Here is a 20,402-nt window from a genome sequence, read left to right as displayed (position 1 = left end):
TAATTTGGATTGTGAAGATTTTTCCTTTGCATTATTTGTAGTGAGTTTGCTGCCCTTTTAATTAGCTTCTGTTTATGAAATGAAAAAGCACTTAATTTAATGCTATAGTATCTTTTTTTTTGATGCGTTATCTTAGTTTATTCAAATACCAGTGTGATTACACATGGTCCAAGAGGGCTCAAATAACAAACCAAATGTAAATAGATGTTAAAGATTGGTCTTCAAACATTATAGCCAATGATGCCGTGCTTGCCTATGATCTTACCGACATAAAACCACATCCACACCTCAGTGGCCTCCAAACCAGTCAGCGAGATTCCTTAACTGTGAACCTTTTGAAGCTACCAGTTTGAGTGCTTTTGGCTATTTTTTTCAAGCTCTGAATAGCTGTAGGGATCTCAGCAGGAATTGGAGGAGCCAGTTTAATTTGGCATAGCGCCGAAATGTGGCCAGTCGGGGCTTCAGGTAAGATGTGACCTTACCAGCACCAAATGCTGGTGTTCATTCACCAGCCCTGGGGCCTTCTCTGCAAGGTTATGGACAAACTAGGCCATAGTTCCAGGATGGAAAGACTGTTACCCCACACTATAATAAAGTTTTTTTATTTTTAGAAATTTATTTTTAAAACCATGAAAAGGATTTAATAGCTTAGAACTCATTCTGTTACCTTAGATGTAGTGTAATCTTAAGAATGATTAGGACAGGGGCGCCTGGGTGGCGCAGTCGGTTAAGCGTCCGACTTCAGCCAGGTCACGATCTCGCGGTCCGTGAGTTCGAGCCCCGCGTCGGGCTCTGGGCTGATGGCTCAGAGCCTGGAGCCTGTTTCCGATTCTGTGTCTCCCTCTCTCTCTGCCCCTCCCTCATTCATGCTCTGTCTCTCTCTGTCCCAAAAAATAAATAAACGTTGAAAAAAAAATTAAAAAAGAATGATTAGGACAGAATATTAGCATTTATTATTTATTGATAATTTATAAATTATCAATTATCAGTTATAATTGATAATTTATACCTTCTAAAAGGAGTTGAGGTAGATAATTCAATAAAAAACAGACGTTTAAAATAGAACGATAAGCACATGGAAAATGCTCAACATAGTCATTGGGAAAATGAAAATGAAAGCCATAAAGAGATACCATTTCACAACTGTTAGGATGGCTATAAATCAAAAAACCTGGATGATAATAAATGTTGGCAAAGATGTGGAGAGATTGGAGCCTTCAACATTGCTGGTGGGAACTGTTGGAAAATAGCTGGGAGTTCCTTAACAAGTTAAACACAGAGACAGGGTGCCTGGGTGGCTCAGTTCGTTGGGTGACTGACCAGCTCAGGTCATGATCTCATGGTCCGTGGGTTCGAGCCCCGCGTCGGGCTCTGTGCTGACAGCTCAGAGCCTGGAGCCTGTTTTGTAGTCTGTGTCTCCCTCTCTCTCTGCCTCTCCCCTGCTTGCACTCTGTCTCTGTCTCTCAAAAATGAATAAACATTTAAAAATTTAAAAATTAGGGTCACCTGGGTGGCTTGGTCAGTTGGGTGTCCAACTTTGGCTCGGGTCATGATCTCACGGTTTGTGAGTTTGAGCCCACGTTGAGCTCTGTGCTGACAGCTCAGAGCCTGGAGCCTGCTTCAGATTCTGTGTCTCCTTCTCTCTCTTCTCCTCCCCACCTTGTGTTCTATCAAAAATAAATAAACATTAAAAATTTTTTCTTTTTTCAAAGTTAAACACAGAGATACTATATGACCCAGCAAATCAACTCTTAGGTATACCATAATATACCTTTGATCAAAGTGTTCCAGCTACGTTTGTTGAAAAGACTCTTCTTTCACCAATGCGTTGCTTTTGCATCTTTGATGAAGACCATTTGTCCATATTTGTGTGGTTTTATTTCTGGGTTTTTATTCTGTTCCACTGATCTGTTTGTCTGGCTCAATATTAATATACTATCCTGATCACTGTAACTTTATAATAAGTCTTGAAATCAGCAATGTTAATCCTCTCATGTTGTTCTTTTCTAAGTTATTTTGGTTATTTAAAATCTTTTGCATTTCCATATGAATTTTAGAATCAGCTTGTCACTACTAAAAAGACTGCTGAGATTTTGATTAGAATTTCACTGAATCTGTGGGACATTTTGGGAATAATTGATATCTTGATATCTTAACAATATTGAGTCATGGTATATCTATTTATTTCAGCCTTCTTTTTTTAAAATAAGTTTATTTTTTTTTAAGTTTATTTATTTTGAGAGAGAGAGAGAGAGAGAGAGAGACGTAGGGAGAGAGAGAGAGAGGTGGAGAGAATCCCAAGCAGGCTCCACATTGTTAGTACAGAGCCACGAACCAGGAGATCATGACCTGAGCCAAAATCAAGAGTCAGACTCAACTGACTGAGCTCTCCAGGTGCCACTATTTGGGCCTTCTTGATTCTGTCTCAGCAATATATATATATATATATATATATATATATATATATATATATACACACACACACACATGTATATGTATATGTGTGTGTATATATATATATATATATATGTATATATATATATATATTTTTTTTTTACCCCAGCAATATTTTGTGATTCTTAGTGGCATATATTTTTTTCAGATGTATCTATGTATTTCATGAATTTTGATCCTATTATACATGATGTTCTTAAAATTTCAATTTCTAGGGGCGCCTGGGTGGCGCAGTCGGTTAAGCATCCGACTTCAGCCAGGTCACGATCTCGCGGTCCGTGAGTTCGAGCCCCACGTCGGGCTCTGGGCTGATGGCTCAGAGCCTGGAGCCTGTTTCCGATTCTGTGTCTCCCTCTCTCTCTGCCCCTCCCCCGTTCATGCTCTGTCTCTCTCTGTCCCAAAAATAAATAAACGTTTAAAAAAAAAATTATAAAAAAAAAAAATTTCAATTTCTGATTAACATATAGATACTGCTTTTTGGTTACTGATCTTGAATTCTGCAACCTTGTTAAACTCACTTATTCTAGTAGCTTTCTTACAGATTTAATTGAGTTGTCTGTATAAATAATCATGTTGTCTGCTAATAAAGACCGTTTTACTTGTTTCTTTCCAATCTGGATATCTTTTATTTCCTTTTTCTCTTTATTTCATGGGATAGAAGCTGCAATACATTGTTGAATGGAAATAGTGAGAGTGGGCATTCTTTCCTTGCTCCTGATAATGGGGGGAAAATATTCAGCCTTTCTCTATTATGTATGATATTTAGCTGTAGGGTTTTCATAGAAGCCCTCTGTCATATTGAGGAAGTTCCCCTCTCTTGCTGAGACTTTTTATCATGAATAGATGTTGGATTTTGTCAGTTGCTTTTCTGTTGATCTATTGAGATGATTACATGTTTTTTCTCTTTAAGTTTATTAATGTGGTAAATTACATTGATTTTCAAATGTTCAACCAAACTTACATTCTTGGGGTAAACCCTACTTACTTATGATGTATTATTTTCTTTAAAAATGGATTACAATTTTTAAAATTATTTTTTTAAATTGTGGATATAAGTATATAGTTTGTCATTTTAATCATTTGTACGTATTACAGTTCAGTGGCAATAAATCCTTTCTTTCACACTGTTGTGTAGCCATCATGATCATGTATCCACAGAACATTTTCCATCTTAAGTACTGAAACTTTATACCCATTAAATAATAACTCTCCATTCCCCTCTCCTCCCAGCTCATGGAAGCCACTATTCTGCTTTCTGTCTCTATGAATTTGACTATTCTATGTACCTCATTTGAGTGGAATCATCCAGTATCTGTCTTTTTGGGCCGGCTTATTTCACTTAGCACGATGTCTTCAAGGTTCATCCTTGAATGATGTGTCAGAATTTCCTTGCTTCTTCGGGCTGAATAATACTGTATTGTATGTATAAACCACATTTTATTTATCTGTTTATCCAGTGATGGAAACTTAGATCACTTCATCTTTTGGGTATTGTAAGTAATGCTGCTATGTATTTCTATATATTATTGGACTTGATTTGCTAATATGCTGTTAAGAATTTTTTTAAGTTTTATTTATTTATTTTGAGAGCGAGAGGGAGAGAGTGCAAATGAGGGAAGGGCAGAGAGAGAGGTAGAGAGAGAATCCTAAGCAGGCTCCATGCCCAGCGTGGAGCCCAACGTAGGGCTAGATCTCATGAACTCTGAGATCATGACCTGGGTGGAAGTAGGACTCTTAACCAACTGAGCCACCCAGGCGCCTCTATGCTGTTAAGAATTTTTATATCTATGTTCATAAGGGGTACTTGTGTATTTTCTTTCTTGTAATGCCTTTATCTTTTTTGCTGTTAGAATAATGGTGACCTCATAGAATGAGTGGGAAAGTATTCTCTCCTCTTTAATTTTCTGAAAGTGTTGAAATCTTGTGTAGAATTGGTATTTATTTCTTAAATGTTTGGTAGAATTCATCAGTAAAGCTATCTGGGTCTGGAGTTTTCTTAATGGGAAAATTTTACTATGAATTCAATCTTTTTAATAGAGACAGGGGTATTCAGGTTATCTGTCTTTTTTGAGTTTGTGTCTTTCAAGAAATTTGTCCATTTCATCTGTTAAGATGATCAAACTACTGCCCATGAGCTAAATCCTGTTTGCTGCCTGGTTTTGGTAAATAAAGTTTTATTGGGGTACAGCTATACCCATTCATATATGTATTGTCTGTGGCTCTTTTTGTGCTATAGTGGCAGAGTTGATTAGTTAAAAAGAGATGGTGTGGTTCATAGAAACTGAAGTATTTATATCTGATCTTTTATAGAAAGTTTGCTAATCCCTTAACTTTTCAAATTTATTAGCATAAAATTGTTCATAATATTCCCTTACTATTATGCTTCTCATGTCTGTGGAATCTATAGTGATATTACCTTTTTCATTTCTGGCATTGTTTATTTTTTTTTTGGACACTGTTCATTTTTATTTCATTGATTTCCACTCTCATTATTTCTTTTTTCTGTTTATATTAGGTTTTATTTGCTCTTTTCTAGTTCTTAAGGTGAAAGCTGAGGTCATTGGTTTGAGACCCTTCTTTCTAGCATAGGTGTTTAGTGATATAAGTTTCTCTTCAGGTATTGCTTGAGTAGCATCCCACAAATTGTGATATGTTGTGTTTTCACAGAAAGGGATCAGGGAGGTTTTCAAAGATACTGGCAATGTTCTGTTTCTTAAGCCAGGTGAGAAGTACATGAGTACATTTATTTGTGCATTTATTCTTTGTACTTTACACATATAAATATTCTTTTGTGTATATTCAATATTTCACAGGAACTTAAAAAAGTTTTTTAAAATTATGTTTTAATTCCAGTATAATTAACATACAGTGTTACACCACAGGGAACTTTTAACTTAAAAAAAATTTTTTTTTTAATGTTTATTTATTTTTGAGACAGAGGGAGACAGAGTGCAAGTGGGGGAGGGGCAGAGAGAGAGGGAGACACAGAATCTGAAACAGGCTCCAGGCTCTGAGCTGTCAGCACAGAGCCCAGTGTGGGGCTCGAACCCACAAACTGTGAGATCATGACCTGAGCCGAAGTCAGGCACTCAATAGAGTGAGCCACCCAGGCACCTCGGGAACTTTTAACTTTTTAAAAGTGTGAATGGGAAGCAAGGATGCAATCATTTTGTGGGTAGACAACTCTTTTGAACAGTTTTGTTGTACAGAGAAGCAGACGAAGGAGCTAGTAATTAAAAAATGATGTGGGATAGGGACACCTGGGTGGCTCAGTCATTTTAAGCATCTACTCTTGATTCCGGCTCAGGTTATGATCTCACGGTTCATGGGTTCAAGCCCTGCATCAGGTTCTGTGCTGACAGCGCGGTGCCTGCTTGGGATTCTTTCTCTCCTTCTCTCTCTGCCCCTCTCCTGCTCACTCTCTCTCTCTCAAAATAGATAAACAAATATTAAAAAAAATGATGTGGGACAAAGGAGAGATTCTTCTTGTTTTGTTTTAAAGATGGGTGATTCCAAAACAAATTTGCTGATTCAAAGGAGAGTCATAAACTTTATAAAACCATACCAGCAGGTATAAAAGTCATATCCTGTTGTGAAAATTGATGTTTTTAAACAGAGCTTTTGCCTTAGAATAATGAAAACACCTATATTTTTTCCTTAGGTAGCAGTTTGGGTTTTGCTTCAGTATAGAAAACAAATACTTCATTAAGTCCCAAGAATTCCATACCAAAATGGTGGCCAAATCATCTTGGCCTAAATTTTTTTCAAATCGGATGTTACAATTTATTACCTGTCCCTATACATGATAAATAATTACCTTTTGCATGTAGTCATAAAAGAATAAGATGAAGGTGGGAAGAATGTCTACTTTTACAAACAATTAAATAATCTGGTTGCAGCCAGTTGTCTGTACCATGCCTAATTTTTTAATGGTATGTAACTTCAGGATGCTTCATAAGACATCTAAGTAATCACTGAACTATGCAACTTACTTTATTTCTGTGTCTACTTAGGTATATTTTAGATGTAGGCCATATAATAGGTAATAGAACACACCTGAATAGCTAATTGCTTTTTTTCTCTATTTTTTTTGTTTGTTTATTTTGTTTAATTATTTTTCCCTGTATGGAATGCCTTGCCAATCTTTTTTCCTCCAATAGGTTGTGTGGTTCCAGGAGCAGGTGCAGTTGAAGTGGCAATAGCTGAAGCTCTTGTTAATTACAAGCATAGTGTAAAAGGAAGAGCTCGTCTTGGAGTACAAGCTTTTGCTAATGCCTTACTCATTATTCCTAAGGTACAACTATCCTAATGGCTAAAGAACAACTGGTTAGATCTAAGGGTGTTGGATTACAAATTGCCCACATTATCTAACACCAGAGTAGAGAGAGTTTTAATTTGCATTTCCCCACACAGTTTTGTCTAAGATATTTTACAGCAAAAGCAGGGAAACTTTTGGGATAATAGCTCAGAATCCTTGTCAGAGTTTCCTGAAATCACTAAGTTACCCCCTTGCTAATCTCTGAGCTCCAAAAGTGGAAGTAAGTCCAGAAATTTCCTTCAAAAATGGTTTATGATTAATCATAATGAAAAAGTTTAGAACTTAAAATTTAACCAGACTTTTGCGTAGATTTTTGTTTTGTTGGTGGTATCCAAAGTATTAATTATTATTTTAAACTGTGGGAATGAGAACTCCAAATACTAGCATGCTTTTGTCATTTTCATTATAATTCCTGGAAAAGGAGAGAAACCAGGTATTTTTTCCATGTGTCAACAAAGGAAACAGACTACCATTCCTTTTCCTTTGCCTTAATCTGGTTGTGAACCACTTAGAAACACAGAAGACCATGTCAAAGATGTTATTACCATGAATTAAAAACATTAAGAACAATGCTAGCGGTGCGCCTGGGTGGCTCGGTCGGTTAAGTGTCTGACTTCGGCTCAGGTCATGATCTCATGGTCTGTGAGTTCGAGCCCCGCATCGGGCTCTGTGCTGACAGCTCAGAGCCTGGAGCCTGTTTCAGATTCTGTGTCTCTCTCTCTCTGCCCCTCCCCTGTTCACGCTCTGTCTCTCTCTGTCTCAAAAATAAATAAACATTAAAAAAATTTTTTTAAATAAAAAAAAAGAACAATGCTAGCAAAGTCTCTTTGGTAATTGCTTTAAATTATTCACAATTTGTGGAATCTTTGAGAATCAGATATCTATTTTTCTCTTTCCCCAAAACAGCAAAGTCAGTTAAGTAATGATCCTGTAGTTGACACAAACTGGTAATCCTGTAGTTGACACAAACTGGTAAGCCTGTAGTTGACACAAACTGGTACAGTGGTGGTTCTTTACTTATCAGCTGTTGGTTTTGTACTACTTGGAAATAAACCTGGTCTGGAGTGCTATTAGCTCCATTCCTGTTGTCACAGGTCATGACTCTCTTCATGTTGGTGAGGGACACAAGCATCCTGCAAATATGAAGGGTTCTTTTAGCAGGTATCTAGGAAAAGCTGGAAAATGTGTGGCTAGAGGGACGAAAAGAAACCATACCATTCTACTTCTTTACTTTATCTATCTATCTATCTATCTATCTATCTATCTATCTATCTATTTATTCTCTACACCCAATGTGAAGCTCAAACTCACAACCCTGAGATGGAGTTACACACTCTTCCAACTGAGCCAGCCAGGTGTCCCTCTTTCCATTTTTTAAGAGATCTTTTGCAAGGAGGGAAATTACTGTAGTGGGGTGGGGATGGGGGTACTATAATGTCCTCAGAATTTAGTGTGATGTACATATGGAAAATGTTTAAGTAAATATAAAAACTGCTAGAGACATAAAATACTAATTTGTTTTAGATTAAGGACAGAATTCTTCAAGGGTACCTGGGTGGCTCAGTTGGTTAAGCATTAGACTCTTGATTTTGTCTCAGGCCATGATCTCACAGTTGTGAGATTGAGCCCTGAGTTGGGCTCTGTGCTGGGCATGGAACCTGCTTAAGATTCTTTATTTCCCTCCCCCTCTGCCCTTTGCCCGCTTGCTTGTGTGCATGCACTCTCTCTCAAAGAATGGAAGTCTTTAAAAGGAGGGGATTATTGTATTATAAGTGTGTTTTCACAAGACTAGAGAGCAGTGCCTTATTTATTATCTTTGATATTCAAATATATGTGTGAAGGTATTTCATACATATATTTATTATTATTTTTATTCCTAAAGGTTCTTGCTCAGAATTCTGGTTATGACCTGCAGGAAACTCTAGTAAAAGTTCAGGCTGAACATTCAGAATCAAAACAACCTGTTGGCATAGACTTGAATACAGGTAAGAAAGTGAAGAAAAATTAGCTGCTCAGTAAAGAAAGAGGTTATACTCCAGTGACCCAGAAGTTTGCAATTTAAAAAGAGAGGGTGGTCAGGGTAGAGCTAATTGAGAATATGTCTGTAGAAAGAAATCAAAGGAAGTGACGAAGTAGCCATGTTGGGGAACTGGGGAAAGAATATCCTAGGCAGAGGGAACAGCCAGTGGAAAAGCCAGGGTTTGAAGTTTCTGAGGAGGAGGAAGGAGATGAGAGAAGTAATAGAAAGATCATGCAGGGACATGTGGGCCAGCCCAAGGACTTTGACTTTGACTGTAGTGAGATAGGGAGCAATTTTTAGTAGAGGTGGGACATGGCCTAATTATGTTTAAAAGGATCACTGTGGTTGTTCTGTGGAGAAAAGTCCACTGAACAGCTGGAAGGTTGAAATTGCCATTAACCTCATTGAAGAACTGTGGGTGCAGCAGGTTGTGTGGGGGGAGGTCAGCACTGAGTTTTGGCAAAGCTAAGTTTGAAGTGTCTTTGACTTTCAAGTGAAATAGACAATTGGAAGTATGAGTATGGAGCTCAAGAAATAATTCTGGGTTGGGGGCACTTGGGTGGCTCAGTTGGTTAAGCGCCGATTTCTGCTTAGGTCAAGATCTTCTGGTTCGTGAGTTCGAAGCCACCCTGGGCTCTGTGCTGACAGCCTGGAGCCCGGAGCCTGCTTCAGATTCTGGGTCTCCCTCTATCTCTGCTCCTCCCTGCCTCGCACTCTGTGTGTGTGTGTGTGTGTCTCAAAAATCAATAATTAAAAGAAAAACTTAAAAAAAAAAAAAGAGGTCTGGATTGGAGATAAAAACTTGAGAGTTGCCAAAGTGCACATGGTTTAAATCAAGAAGACTGGATGAAATCACCTAAGGAGTGAGTGTAGAGAGAGAAGGAAAGAATCCAGGACTGAGCTTTTGGGTATTCCAAAATTAAGGGAAGAAGAGGAAAATCCAGGAAAGTCAACAGAAAAGGAGCCACTAACAAAAAAGAAAAAAGTCAGGCTGAACATGGTGGCCTGGGAGGCAAGTGAGAAAGAGTAGTGAGGAGGCCGTGTTAAATGTTGCTTATAGATGAGGCCTGACAACTGGCCACTGGATTTGATTTGATACCATGGAGTTCATTGTGACCTGGACACTATAGTTTTGTTGGTACATTAAGTACTGTTAGAATATATAACCAGTATTAACAGAATATATCAAGATTGTATTGTTAACATTGTTTTTATTTGCAGGTGAGCCAATGTTAGCAGCTGATGCAGGAGTTTGGGATAACTATTGTGTGAAAAAACAACTTCTTCACTCTTGGTAAATTCATATTAATAAAAATAAAGACTTTTAGGGACATAATAACATTAAAACTTGTCTATTATTTTTACCACTCTATAGTAGAAAAATGGTTAAGTGTATGAAAAGGTGTGGTATCCAGTTACTAACACTAGCTTCCGTCATTTTTCAGTCCCTTTTCCATTTTAATTCTAGTAGTGTGATATATAAGAAATGTTTATCTTACTGTTTATTTGAGAGGGAAGGGAAAGAGGGAAATTAACTAAAATAGTACCACATGCATAGGGGGGAAAGGCAAATGATGTGCCAAAAATGAGCTCAGTTTTGCTACAATTTAAAATCAAACTTTTACTTTATCAGCAAAGGAGTTGAAATTACAATACAAGAGTTGATGTTTGTATTTATAATAGCTTTGTCTCATAAGATCTCATACCAACATCATTGATGAACAAAGTACTTTTAGTAGCTAAAGATTGCCGGGGGAAAAGATGGGAGTGGGTTGGTAGACTCTACTCACCCTATTATCTTTTTCCTCAGCACAGTGATTGCCACCAACATTCTCCTGGTTGATGAAATTATGCGAGCTGGTATGTCTTCTCTTAAAGGGTGATTGAGTTCAAAACCAACTCTTCTGGAAGCTGAGATTTAGTATACCTTATATCCAACTACCGTTATATACTGAGCCATTCTCAAGTTCTGTAAAATAAATCCAGTTTATATTTGTTGGTCTTAGCAGTCTCAATAATACTTCATCAAAGTATAAAGAATACAAGAAATATTTTCACAGTAAAGGAATAATAGTGAAAATATTTGTTCTTAAGAGTTCTAACATTTGGGGCACTTGGCTGGCTCAGAAGAGCATGTGACTCTTGATCTTGGGGTTGTGAGCTCGAGCTCCACATTGAGGGTAGAAATAACTTAAATAAGTATATATAAAAAAAAGATTTCTAACTTCTTACCCTTTATTGTATGTATAATATTATGAAATAGTAGAAATATATATTTGGTCTTCATCCTCAGTTCCTGACACAAGAGCTTTTAAAACTGTAATTTCCTGAGGAATAGGGGTGATAGGAGCTTTTTTTTTTTTGGTTATAGTATTTGGTCTTAGTTTCCACTTCCCAGCCTGGAGAGCTTCTTTTTTTTTTTTTTTATTAAAAAAACTTTTTTTAAATGTTTACTTATTTTTGAGTGACACAGAGAGAGAGAACTAGCAAAGGAAGGGCAGAGAGACAGAGACACAGAATCCAAAGCAGGCTCCGGGCTCTGAGCTATCAGCACAGAGCCCGATGTGGGACTTGAACACAGAAACCACAAGATCATGACCTGAGCAGAAGTTGGGTGCTCAACCGATGGAGCCATCCAGGCACTCCCAGTCCCGGAGAGCTTCTAACACCACTGGAATCTCTGAAATTAATGAGTGGTTTTTTTGTATGCTAATGAGTGACTGATGGGCCCTTAGGAGGGCAGTTGGATGCCAGAGGGACCAACCTTGTGATGGGAGGGTTAGAACTTTCAGCCTCTACCCCACACCTCCCACTCTACCCCTCTACCTCTGGGGTAGGTAGAAGGGCTGGAGATTGAGTTGCTAGGTCATAGGTCATGCCTATGTGATGAAGCCTGTGTAAAGAGAGTCAGTGTGCTCCAACCCTCCTGGGAACAGAGGCTCCTGGGTCTGGGAACCTTCTGACCTCACACCATGGACCTCTTCATTAGGTTGTTCATTTATATCTTTTATAATATCCTTTATAATAAGCTACTAAATGTAAGTACGTGAGCTCTGTGAGCTGCTGTAGCAAATTATCAAACATGAGGAGGGGGTCATGGGAACCCTGATTTCTAGCCCTGTTGGACAGAAGTGTGAGTTACATGGGTACCCATTACTTGCAATTGGTGTCTGAAGTGGGAGGTCAGTCTTAATTGCTTCTCGGCCTTTTGGCTAAGATCAGGTGAAGTGGGGGGCAGTCTTGTGGGAGTGAGCCCTTGGTCTGTGGGGTCTGCACTAACTCCAGGTAGTTGGTGGTGTCAGAATTGTTTGTAGAACACCCACTTGGTATCTGGAGAGTTGTAGAATTGATTGCTGTGTGAAAACCCCATACACATTTGGAGTCAGAAGTGTTGTGAGAAGAGGAAACAGTTTTCCTTTCATAGGCTACTGTACTTTTCATAAAATAGAATCCATTATGATTCTTAGACCTTTTGACAACTTTTAGTGAAAAAAATAGGGAGCACAGGTTTTCTAGTACCCAAGTCAATTTCCAGTTTATCAGAAGATATAAATATAACAGGCAAACATTTTATTCTCTCTCGAAAGTCCTTCAGTAACTTCTTGCTGCCACTCGTTTCTCTTACAAATATGACATCACTTTGTGACTATAGCTTTGGATTTCACTGATACATGACAGTTTATTTTGATTGTAGTATGTTATATTTTACCTGGGTTTTTGGTATATATGATCAGCAACTTATGCTTCTGTGCTAGTTCTCCGACTGGATGGTTAAATAGAGCAGGTTTCATCTGCAAAGGTGGGGATTGTTGGCACCAACATTGGGAAATAATTGTTTTTGGCTTTGAATGCAGCTCTTCTGTTTCAGTATTATAGCAAAAGCTTTCTTGTTTGAAACACTGGAATGAATCTATTGTACTTATTATTATCATTGGGCTGCTTGTAGTTCATTTCTTTCCATGGACACAAGTTGATAAGGAGATTAAAATATGGCAGGTGCGTTAGTGGGACTTGGGCCTCTGTTAGTGCATATGGGAGGTTTGTTTAACCATTTCCTGACTTTGTTGAAAACCTATACTTTTGGGGCACCTGGGTGACTCAATTGGTTAAATGTCCAACTTTGGCTCAGGTCATGATCTCATGGTTCATGGGCTCCAGCCCTGCATTGGGCTCTCTGCTGTCAGCGTGGAACCCGCTTTGTATCCTCTGTCTCCCTTCTCTCTCTGCCCCTTTCCCACTTTCTCTCTCTCTCTCCAAAATAAAACATTAAAAAATTTTTTAAAAAGAACAAAAACCTATATTTTTATACCCCTTTTCCCCCTGACTTGGTATGTTGTCAACATCTTTCTGGGTTAATAACCGTGCTTCTGAGCTATATAATTTTTTTGTGGTTACATGACATTTCATTGTATGGCTATTCTGTGATTATTTAATTGAGTTTTCAGTTTTTTTTCCCAGTAAAAACAAACATCTCCTCCTTTAGCTTCTATCCTTGTTTTATAGGATAGACCTTTTAAGATGTGTATATCATGCATACTGCCAGACTTTCTCTTTTCTATGTAAAATGTTTAAATTATGGAATATTTCAAATATATTGAAAAGATTGAAAAAGTATGATTAACACCTTTGTACCCTCCACCTAGCTTTAACAAATAGTAACATTTTGTCATGTTTGCTTCAGATTTTCTTTAAAGAAATAAAGTGCAGATGCTGTTAAATTGCCACTCTTTCCCACCCACACCCCATCATTTGCTTTTCCCACTCTTTCTCCCTAGAAAAAGACTGCCTAGAGGTAGTCTTTGATCTTTGATATGTATCATCCTCATGCACTTAAAAAAAGCCTTTTTATATGTATGCATATGCCTGTAGCAATGCAAAATTTTTCTTTTTGGGTTTTAAAAGTGTATAAAATGTATATACTTTTACTGCTTAAATTTCCTACTTGACATATGGTTTTGCGATTTATCCATTCATTCATTTATCCTTTCATTTTAGCTGTTTTCAAGTGTGTTTCTATACTATAATGTACTTATCCATCAATGGACCTTTTGGTTATTTCTAATTTTACATCATTTTAAACATTGCAGCATTAAATTTCTGTGTACATGTCTTCTTGGGCACATATATGAGAGTGTTCTTGGAGATTATGCCTAGAAATTGAATGGCTTGGGTTTAGTGTTCCTCATCTTTATATTTACTAAGTGATTATTTCACTTTACATTCTCCCCAGCAATATATAATAGTTACATGCCCTTATAACCTTACCAGGTCTTGGTATTTTTAAAGTTGTAATTCTTGCCCACCTGAAGGGTATAAAATTATATCTTGTCTTGGGATGTCTGGGTGGCTCAGTCGGTTAAGCGTCCGGCTTCAGCTCAGGTCACGATCTCGCAGTTCGTGAGTTTGAGGCTGGCATCGGGCTCTATGCTGACAGCTCAGAGCCTGGAGCCTGCTTCAGATTCTGTGTCTCCTCCTTTCTCTCTGCTCCTCCCCTACTCATGCTCTATTTCTCTCTATCTCTCAAGAATAAATAAACTTAAAAAATTTTTTTTAAATAAAAAAAAATTTTATATCTTGTCTTAATAGGGATTGCTGTGATTACTAGTATAATTGAACATATTTTCATAAATCTGTTGGCCATTTTCAGTTCTATAAAATTGCCTATTCACATTGTTGTGTATTTTTTCATTGGATTTGTCTTTCAGATTGGTATATCTATCTGTCTGTCTATCCATATTTCACAATATTTTCTCCCAGACTGAGGTCTTCTTAGCTTTGCAAAGTACACAGAATAATTTGACACACATATTTTTATTCTTATATACTGAATTTTTTGCACCTCTACTTCAGCAATAAAGATATTTTCTTATATTTTATGAGTTTTCAAATTTTATCACTTTTAGGCCTTTAATTCATTGGAATTTATTTTAATTTTTGTATGTGTTGTGGATCTATTCCCGCCCCCCCCCTCCCCCCCATAGCCAACCAAGTATTCTCAGACTGGCTGATTTATGATATCACCTCTATCATACATTGCATTGCCTTGAATTGATCAAATTTTTAAATTTGTGTTTATTTCTGGTTTAAATATTTTGTTCCCTTGGTCTGGTAGATTTTTAATTCTTAAAACTTTATAAAAATTCTTGATATGTGGTAGGATGGTCCCCCAACCCCTTCTTTATTTTCTTCAAAATTGTTTTGGCTATTCCTGGATCTCATCTTTTCTTTCTTTCATATGAATTTTAGGATCAGTTTGTTGAGTTATGTGTTTTGATTAGAACTTTAATTATTTTATAGATTTTTTCAGGTAGAAATTAATGTAGAATATATATACACACCTCATAAATATTTGATATCACTTCATTTATATCTTACTAAGTGTTTCAGTTGTTTTACATTAGTAAATGTTTTGTTTACAATAAAGCTTTAGATTTTCCATATAAAAATGTATCTTTGGTTAGATTTATTCCTATGTGTCTTATTTTGGAAGCTATTATGAATAGGATGTTTAAAAAAATGTACTTTTTAATTGTTTGTCACTGTACTATTGGCCCTTTATGGAGGTTTATATATTGGCTTTTGTATTCCACAACCTTGCCAAACTCTTATTATTGCAGTAGTTTTTCTGTAGATTATTTTGGATTATTTGGGTTGGTAATAATAGTTCTTTTGTGTTACCAATCCTTGTACTGCCTCTGCTTTTTTTCTGTTGCACTGAAGTTTCTGAGACCTTACATGTTATAATATTAAATGGAAGCAGTGATGGCAGTCACTTATATTTTGTTCTTGCCTTTAGAGGGGTATGTTTCTACTATTTTACTAGTTTTGTTTGTTTTTGCTGTGAAATGTTGGCAGGTAGCTAGCTATAAAGGCTTAAGTCTGTTCGTTTCTATTTCTGTTTTGCTAAGAGGTTTTTTTTTTTTTTTAAAGTTATGCTTATTGAGTTTTATCAAATGCTTTCTGCATACATTGAGATTTTTTTCTTTAATCTGTTAATGTGGTGACTTACTTTAATAGTTTCTAATGTTAAACTGTTCTTGTATTCCTGAGATAAATCCTGTTTGATTTGATATACCACATTTGTTGATTCTGAGATGCAGATTTTTCACATTTCACATTTCTGTCACATTCTGTTAGAATATATTTCACAGTCAATGGCATCTTCTAATTGCTTTTGTTTGAACTTGGTCACCTGTAATTCTTTAGTGTTTTAATCAGCAACCATGTAAGGATCACTTGAGGAAGAAATATGAGTCCTGATTATTGACTGAAAACTTTTGTTGTTGTCTTCTGGTACGGTAAAGAAACTTTCAGCATCAAAACTTTCAGAATGTGTGCCAGTGGCTTAGAAGAAAATGCCAGAAATAGCAGTAGAGTATCTTCAATGAAATGTACCACCACCTCTTGATGGCAAGAATGAATATCAAAGACTGAGTTTAAAAGTGATTTAGAGGAGCTAGACTGTAAATATGGGGATCTTACCTTTTTTTTTTTTTTGCTTATGTTTTCCTTGTTATGGATGCATGAGAATGATAGATGACAAAACCTATGTGAGTCTAAAAAAGCTTCTTCAGTTAAGTATGGAATAAAATGTATGAGTGATAAGAAAGCATTATGTTATGGTTGAATGGCAGCAGATTTTCTTTCTTAGTATTTAAAGTAATGGTGTATCTTACAGTCAGTGACATTTTGGATTCAATGAAATTTTGTATTAACTTTTTGTATGTTGCTGCACTTGATGCTAATATTTATTTAAATTTATGCATGTGTTCATAAGCAGTATTGGTTCTACTTGTTCACTACAGCCTTTCCTTGACTTATGATGGAATTAAATCCTGATAAACCCATCATAAGTTGAAAATATTGTAAGTTGAGGTGTGTCTGGGTGGCTCACTCAGTTAAGCGGCTGACTCTTGGTTTTGGCCTGGGTCATGATCTTATGGTTCGTGAGTTCGAGCCCCGATTTGGGCTCTGGTCTGATAGGGCAGAGCCTGCTTGGGATTCTCTCACTCCCTCTGTCTCTGCCCCTCCCCTGCTTGTGCTCTCTCTGTCTCTCAAAATAAACTTAAAAAAAAAAAAGAAAAGAAAAGATCCTAAGTTAAAAATGCATTTGATGTACCTAACCTACCTAACACCGTGTAACTTAGCCTAGCATACCTTAAACATGCTTTTGCAGCATTGTGAACTCAAAAAATTGTAAATTGGACCATCGTAAGCTGGGGACCATCTGTATCCTTGTTTGGTATAAATGACATATTAACCTCATAAAATGAGTTGGGAGTTATTTCTCTTACTCTTTTCTTTGGAATAGTTGAGTCATTAAAATGGAGAGTTCTCTCTGGATAATTTCTGGACAGTTTTTATTTATTTTTTTATTTTGTTTAAAAAAAATTTTTTTTCAACGTTTATTTATTTTTGGGACAGAGAGAGACAGAGCATGAACGGGGGAGGGGCAGAGAGAGGGAGACACAATCGGAAACAGGCTCCAGGCTCTGAGCCATCAGCCCAGAGCCTGACGCGGGGCTCGAACTCACAGACCGCGAGATCGTGACCTGGCTGAAGTCGGACGCTTAACCGACTGCGCCACCCAGGCGCCCCTCTGGACAGTTTTTAAATGGGAGGAATAGATTTTTGACTACTGATTTTTTTTCATTGTTATAGGTCTTAAGTGTTTTCTTTTGAGTCTGTTCTGATAATTTATATTTTTATAGAAACCCTCTATAAATTGATGCTTTTTCCTTTGAAGTCTTGTTTTGTGTTACTGTAGAGATTCTGGCTCTTTTAGCTATGATGGGGTGGATGGGGTGGGTGGAGAGAAGATAATATTTTTCTTTTTCCATTCTTTTACTTTCTTTGTTATTAAGTTTTAAGTATGACTCTAAAAACAGCCTATAACTAGATTTTTATTTTTAAAATTCTGACATTAAAAAAATTTTTTTTAATGTTTATTTTTGTGAGACAGAGAGACACAGACTGCAGGCGGGGGAGGGGCAGAGAGAGAGAGGGAGACACAGAATCTGAAGCAGGCTCCAGGCTCTGAGCTGTCAGCATAGAGCCCTGTGTGGCACTTCATCTCATGAACTATGAGATCACGACCAGAGCTGAAGTCGGACGCTTAACCAACTGAACCACCCAGATGCCCCTGACAGTGTCTTTGTAAAGTTTATCTATTTACTTTTGAAAGAGAGAGAAAGTGCAAGTGAGGGAAGGGCAGAGAGAGAGAGAGAGAGAGAGAGAGAGAGAGAGAGAGAGAGAGAATCCCAAGCAGGCTTCACATTGTCAGTGTGGAGACTGACACGGGGCTCAAACCCACAAACTATGAGATCATGACCTGAGCTGAAATCAAGAGTCAGATGTTTGACTGAGCCACCCATGTGCTCCTCTGACACTTTTAACTGGCAAGTGAATTTTTTATGATTATTGATATATTGGATTTATTTCTTCCATATAATTTTGGTACTTTCTGCTTACCTCTCTTTTTTATGCTTTTCTTCTTTTACTTCTCTTGGAATGGCACAGTTTTATAGTTTATTCCCCCTCTTTTACCTCTGCTAGTTTGGAAATCATCTATCTTACTATTACTTTAAAAATTTTAACTTGCATACTTAATGTAGTTACTAACTTTCTGCTCCTCCCTAGCATTATAAACTCGTTAAAACATTTTAAATATAGTCATCCCCTCTTGTTTTACATGTGTTCTTATTCAGTATTTTGTTCCATCTTATTTTTTAAATCCCCTTAGTTAGTCATAATAATAATTATTGTTTTATATAGCCAGTTATTGTTTATAATTTCCATATGCTTACTCATTTCTTTGTTCACCATTCTTTCTTGTAACTATCTTTTTCCATCTGGGCTCACTTTCTTTCTTACTGACGCATATATCCTTAGTCCTTGTCGTGTGAGTCTGGCAGCGATATTCTCGGTTTTGCTTCCCTCAAGAGGTTTTTTACATTGCCCCCCTACCACTGAGTGGTAATTTAGCTGAGTGGAGAATTCTAAGTTAACCATTATTTTCCCTCAGCACTTTGAAAATATTATTTCCTTATTTTCTGCTATAGTATATGCTTTGCAATTTCAACAATGTTTCCAAATTCCCCTCACTAAGGGTTGTACCAGTTTGGGTTCCCATCACCAATTTATAGAGCATGGGAACTCACTTTTACCTTTTTTAAAAACTCCGGTAGCATAAAGTTCCTTTTTTTTTTTTTTTTTTTTTTTTTAACAGTAAGCTCTATGGCCAATGTGGGGCTTGAACTCATAGCCCTGAGATCAAGAGTCACAGGCTCTACCAGCTCAGCCAGCCAGGTGCCCCATCAGGTAGCATAAAATCTTCATCCGAGCCTGAGCACGGTGCAGACTTCGGGCTTCAGTTTCTTGTAGGACCCCTGAGCGGAGCAAGTTCCCTTACTGCTTTGCGTGGCAGTAAGGTGGGGAGAGTTTGTGTAGCATCACAGAGAGGTGGCCTTTCCAAGGCCCTTCTCTCACTTAGGGCCTGGTATCAACTCTGTCCTTCGAGGATGGCCATGTTTCTGTGTGGGCATCAGAACTTGACACCTGGACTGGATCTTATGTCTAGTTTCTTATTTTCCTGGGCTTCTATCTACTATTCATCTTTAGAGTTTATTACTCTCTGTGGGTTTTCTCATGAGGCAAATATGCCTCTCTTTTAAAGTTCAGTATAGTTTTTATTTTTTGTTTGTTTGCTTGTTTTCTGCTATTATTCAAATTGTGTAAAATATGCATAACATAAAATTTACTATTTTAATCATTTAAAGTGTACAGTTCGGTGGCATTAAGTCATTCATATTGATGTGCAGCCATTACCACCATCCATCTCCAGAACTTTTTTCTTTCAAAACTGAAATGCTTTACCCATTAAACAACAACTCCCTGTTATCTTCTCTCCACAGTCTCTGGCAACCACCATTCTACATTCTGTTTCTATGAGTCTGACTACTCTAAGTACCTCATATGAGTAGAATCATATCGTATTTGTCCTTCTGTGACTGGCTTATTTCACTTAGCATAATGGCTTTAAGATTTATCTCTATTATGGCAAGTGTTGGAATTCCCTTCCTTTTTAAGACTGAATAATGTTCCATTGCATAGGTACACCACATTTCATTTATCTACTCATCTGTTGATGGGCACTTGGGTTGCTTCTACCTTTTGGCTATTGTGAATAATGGCTATGAACATGTGTATATAAATATCTCTTTGTGTCCTTGCTTTCAGTTTTTGAGATATATACCCAGAAGCGGAATTGTTGGATCATGTGATAACCTGTGTTTAAATTTTTGAGCTATCACCATACATTTTACATAACTACCAGCAGTACACAAGGGTTCCAATTTCTCTGCGTCCTTGCCAACACCTGTTCTTTTCTGTTATTTTTATTTTGTTTTATTTTATTTTATTTTGTTTTGTTTTGTTTTATTTTGTTTTATTTTGTTTTATTTTATTTTATTTTATTTTATTTTATATTTTATTTTATATTTTAGAGAGAGAGCGAGCAAGCAGGGGAGGGGCAGAGAGACAGAGACAGAATCTGAAGCAGGCTCCAGGATCCAAGCTGTCAGCACAGAGCCCAACATGGGCCTCGAACCC

At 37.1% G+C, this 20,402-nt stretch overlaps 1 protein-coding gene across 8 annotated transcripts in view; it reads left to right on the top strand.

Moving 5' to 3' along the window:
* The window catches only part of CCT6B (chaperonin containing TCP1 subunit 6B), a 31,026-nt gene extending 20,239 nt beyond the window's left edge, over positions 1–10,787 (top strand). For 4 of the 8 annotated variants that reach the window (XM_047831757.1, XM_047831756.1, XM_047831753.1 and 1 more), the window contains 4 exons: positions 6,615–6,748; positions 8,655–8,757; positions 10,014–10,086; positions 10,603–10,787. In XM_047831757.1, the coding sequence (XP_047687713.1) occupies positions 6,615–6,748; positions 8,655–8,757; positions 10,014–10,086; positions 10,603–10,675 (383 nt within the window). In that variant the 3' untranslated portion in view covers positions 10,676–10,787. Of the gene's footprint in view, positions 1–5,121; positions 5,177–6,614; positions 6,749–8,654; positions 8,758–10,013; positions 10,087–10,602 lie in introns of all 8 variants that reach the window. The other 4 variants (XM_047831755.1, XR_007146681.1, XM_047831754.1 and 1 more) reach the window with 4 other exon arrangements.
* The last annotated feature ends 9,615 nt before the right edge of the window (positions 10,788–20,402 follow it).

This window comes from Prionailurus viverrinus, chromosome E1 (assembly GCF_022837055.1).
Source record: "Prionailurus viverrinus isolate Anna chromosome E1, UM_Priviv_1.0, whole genome shotgun sequence".
Classification (NCBI taxonomy): Eukaryota; Metazoa; Chordata; class Mammalia; order Carnivora; family Felidae; genus Prionailurus; species Prionailurus viverrinus.
The sequence above is the reverse complement of the archived record's forward strand: the minus strand, read 5'-3'. Positions and strand labels throughout refer to the sequence as shown.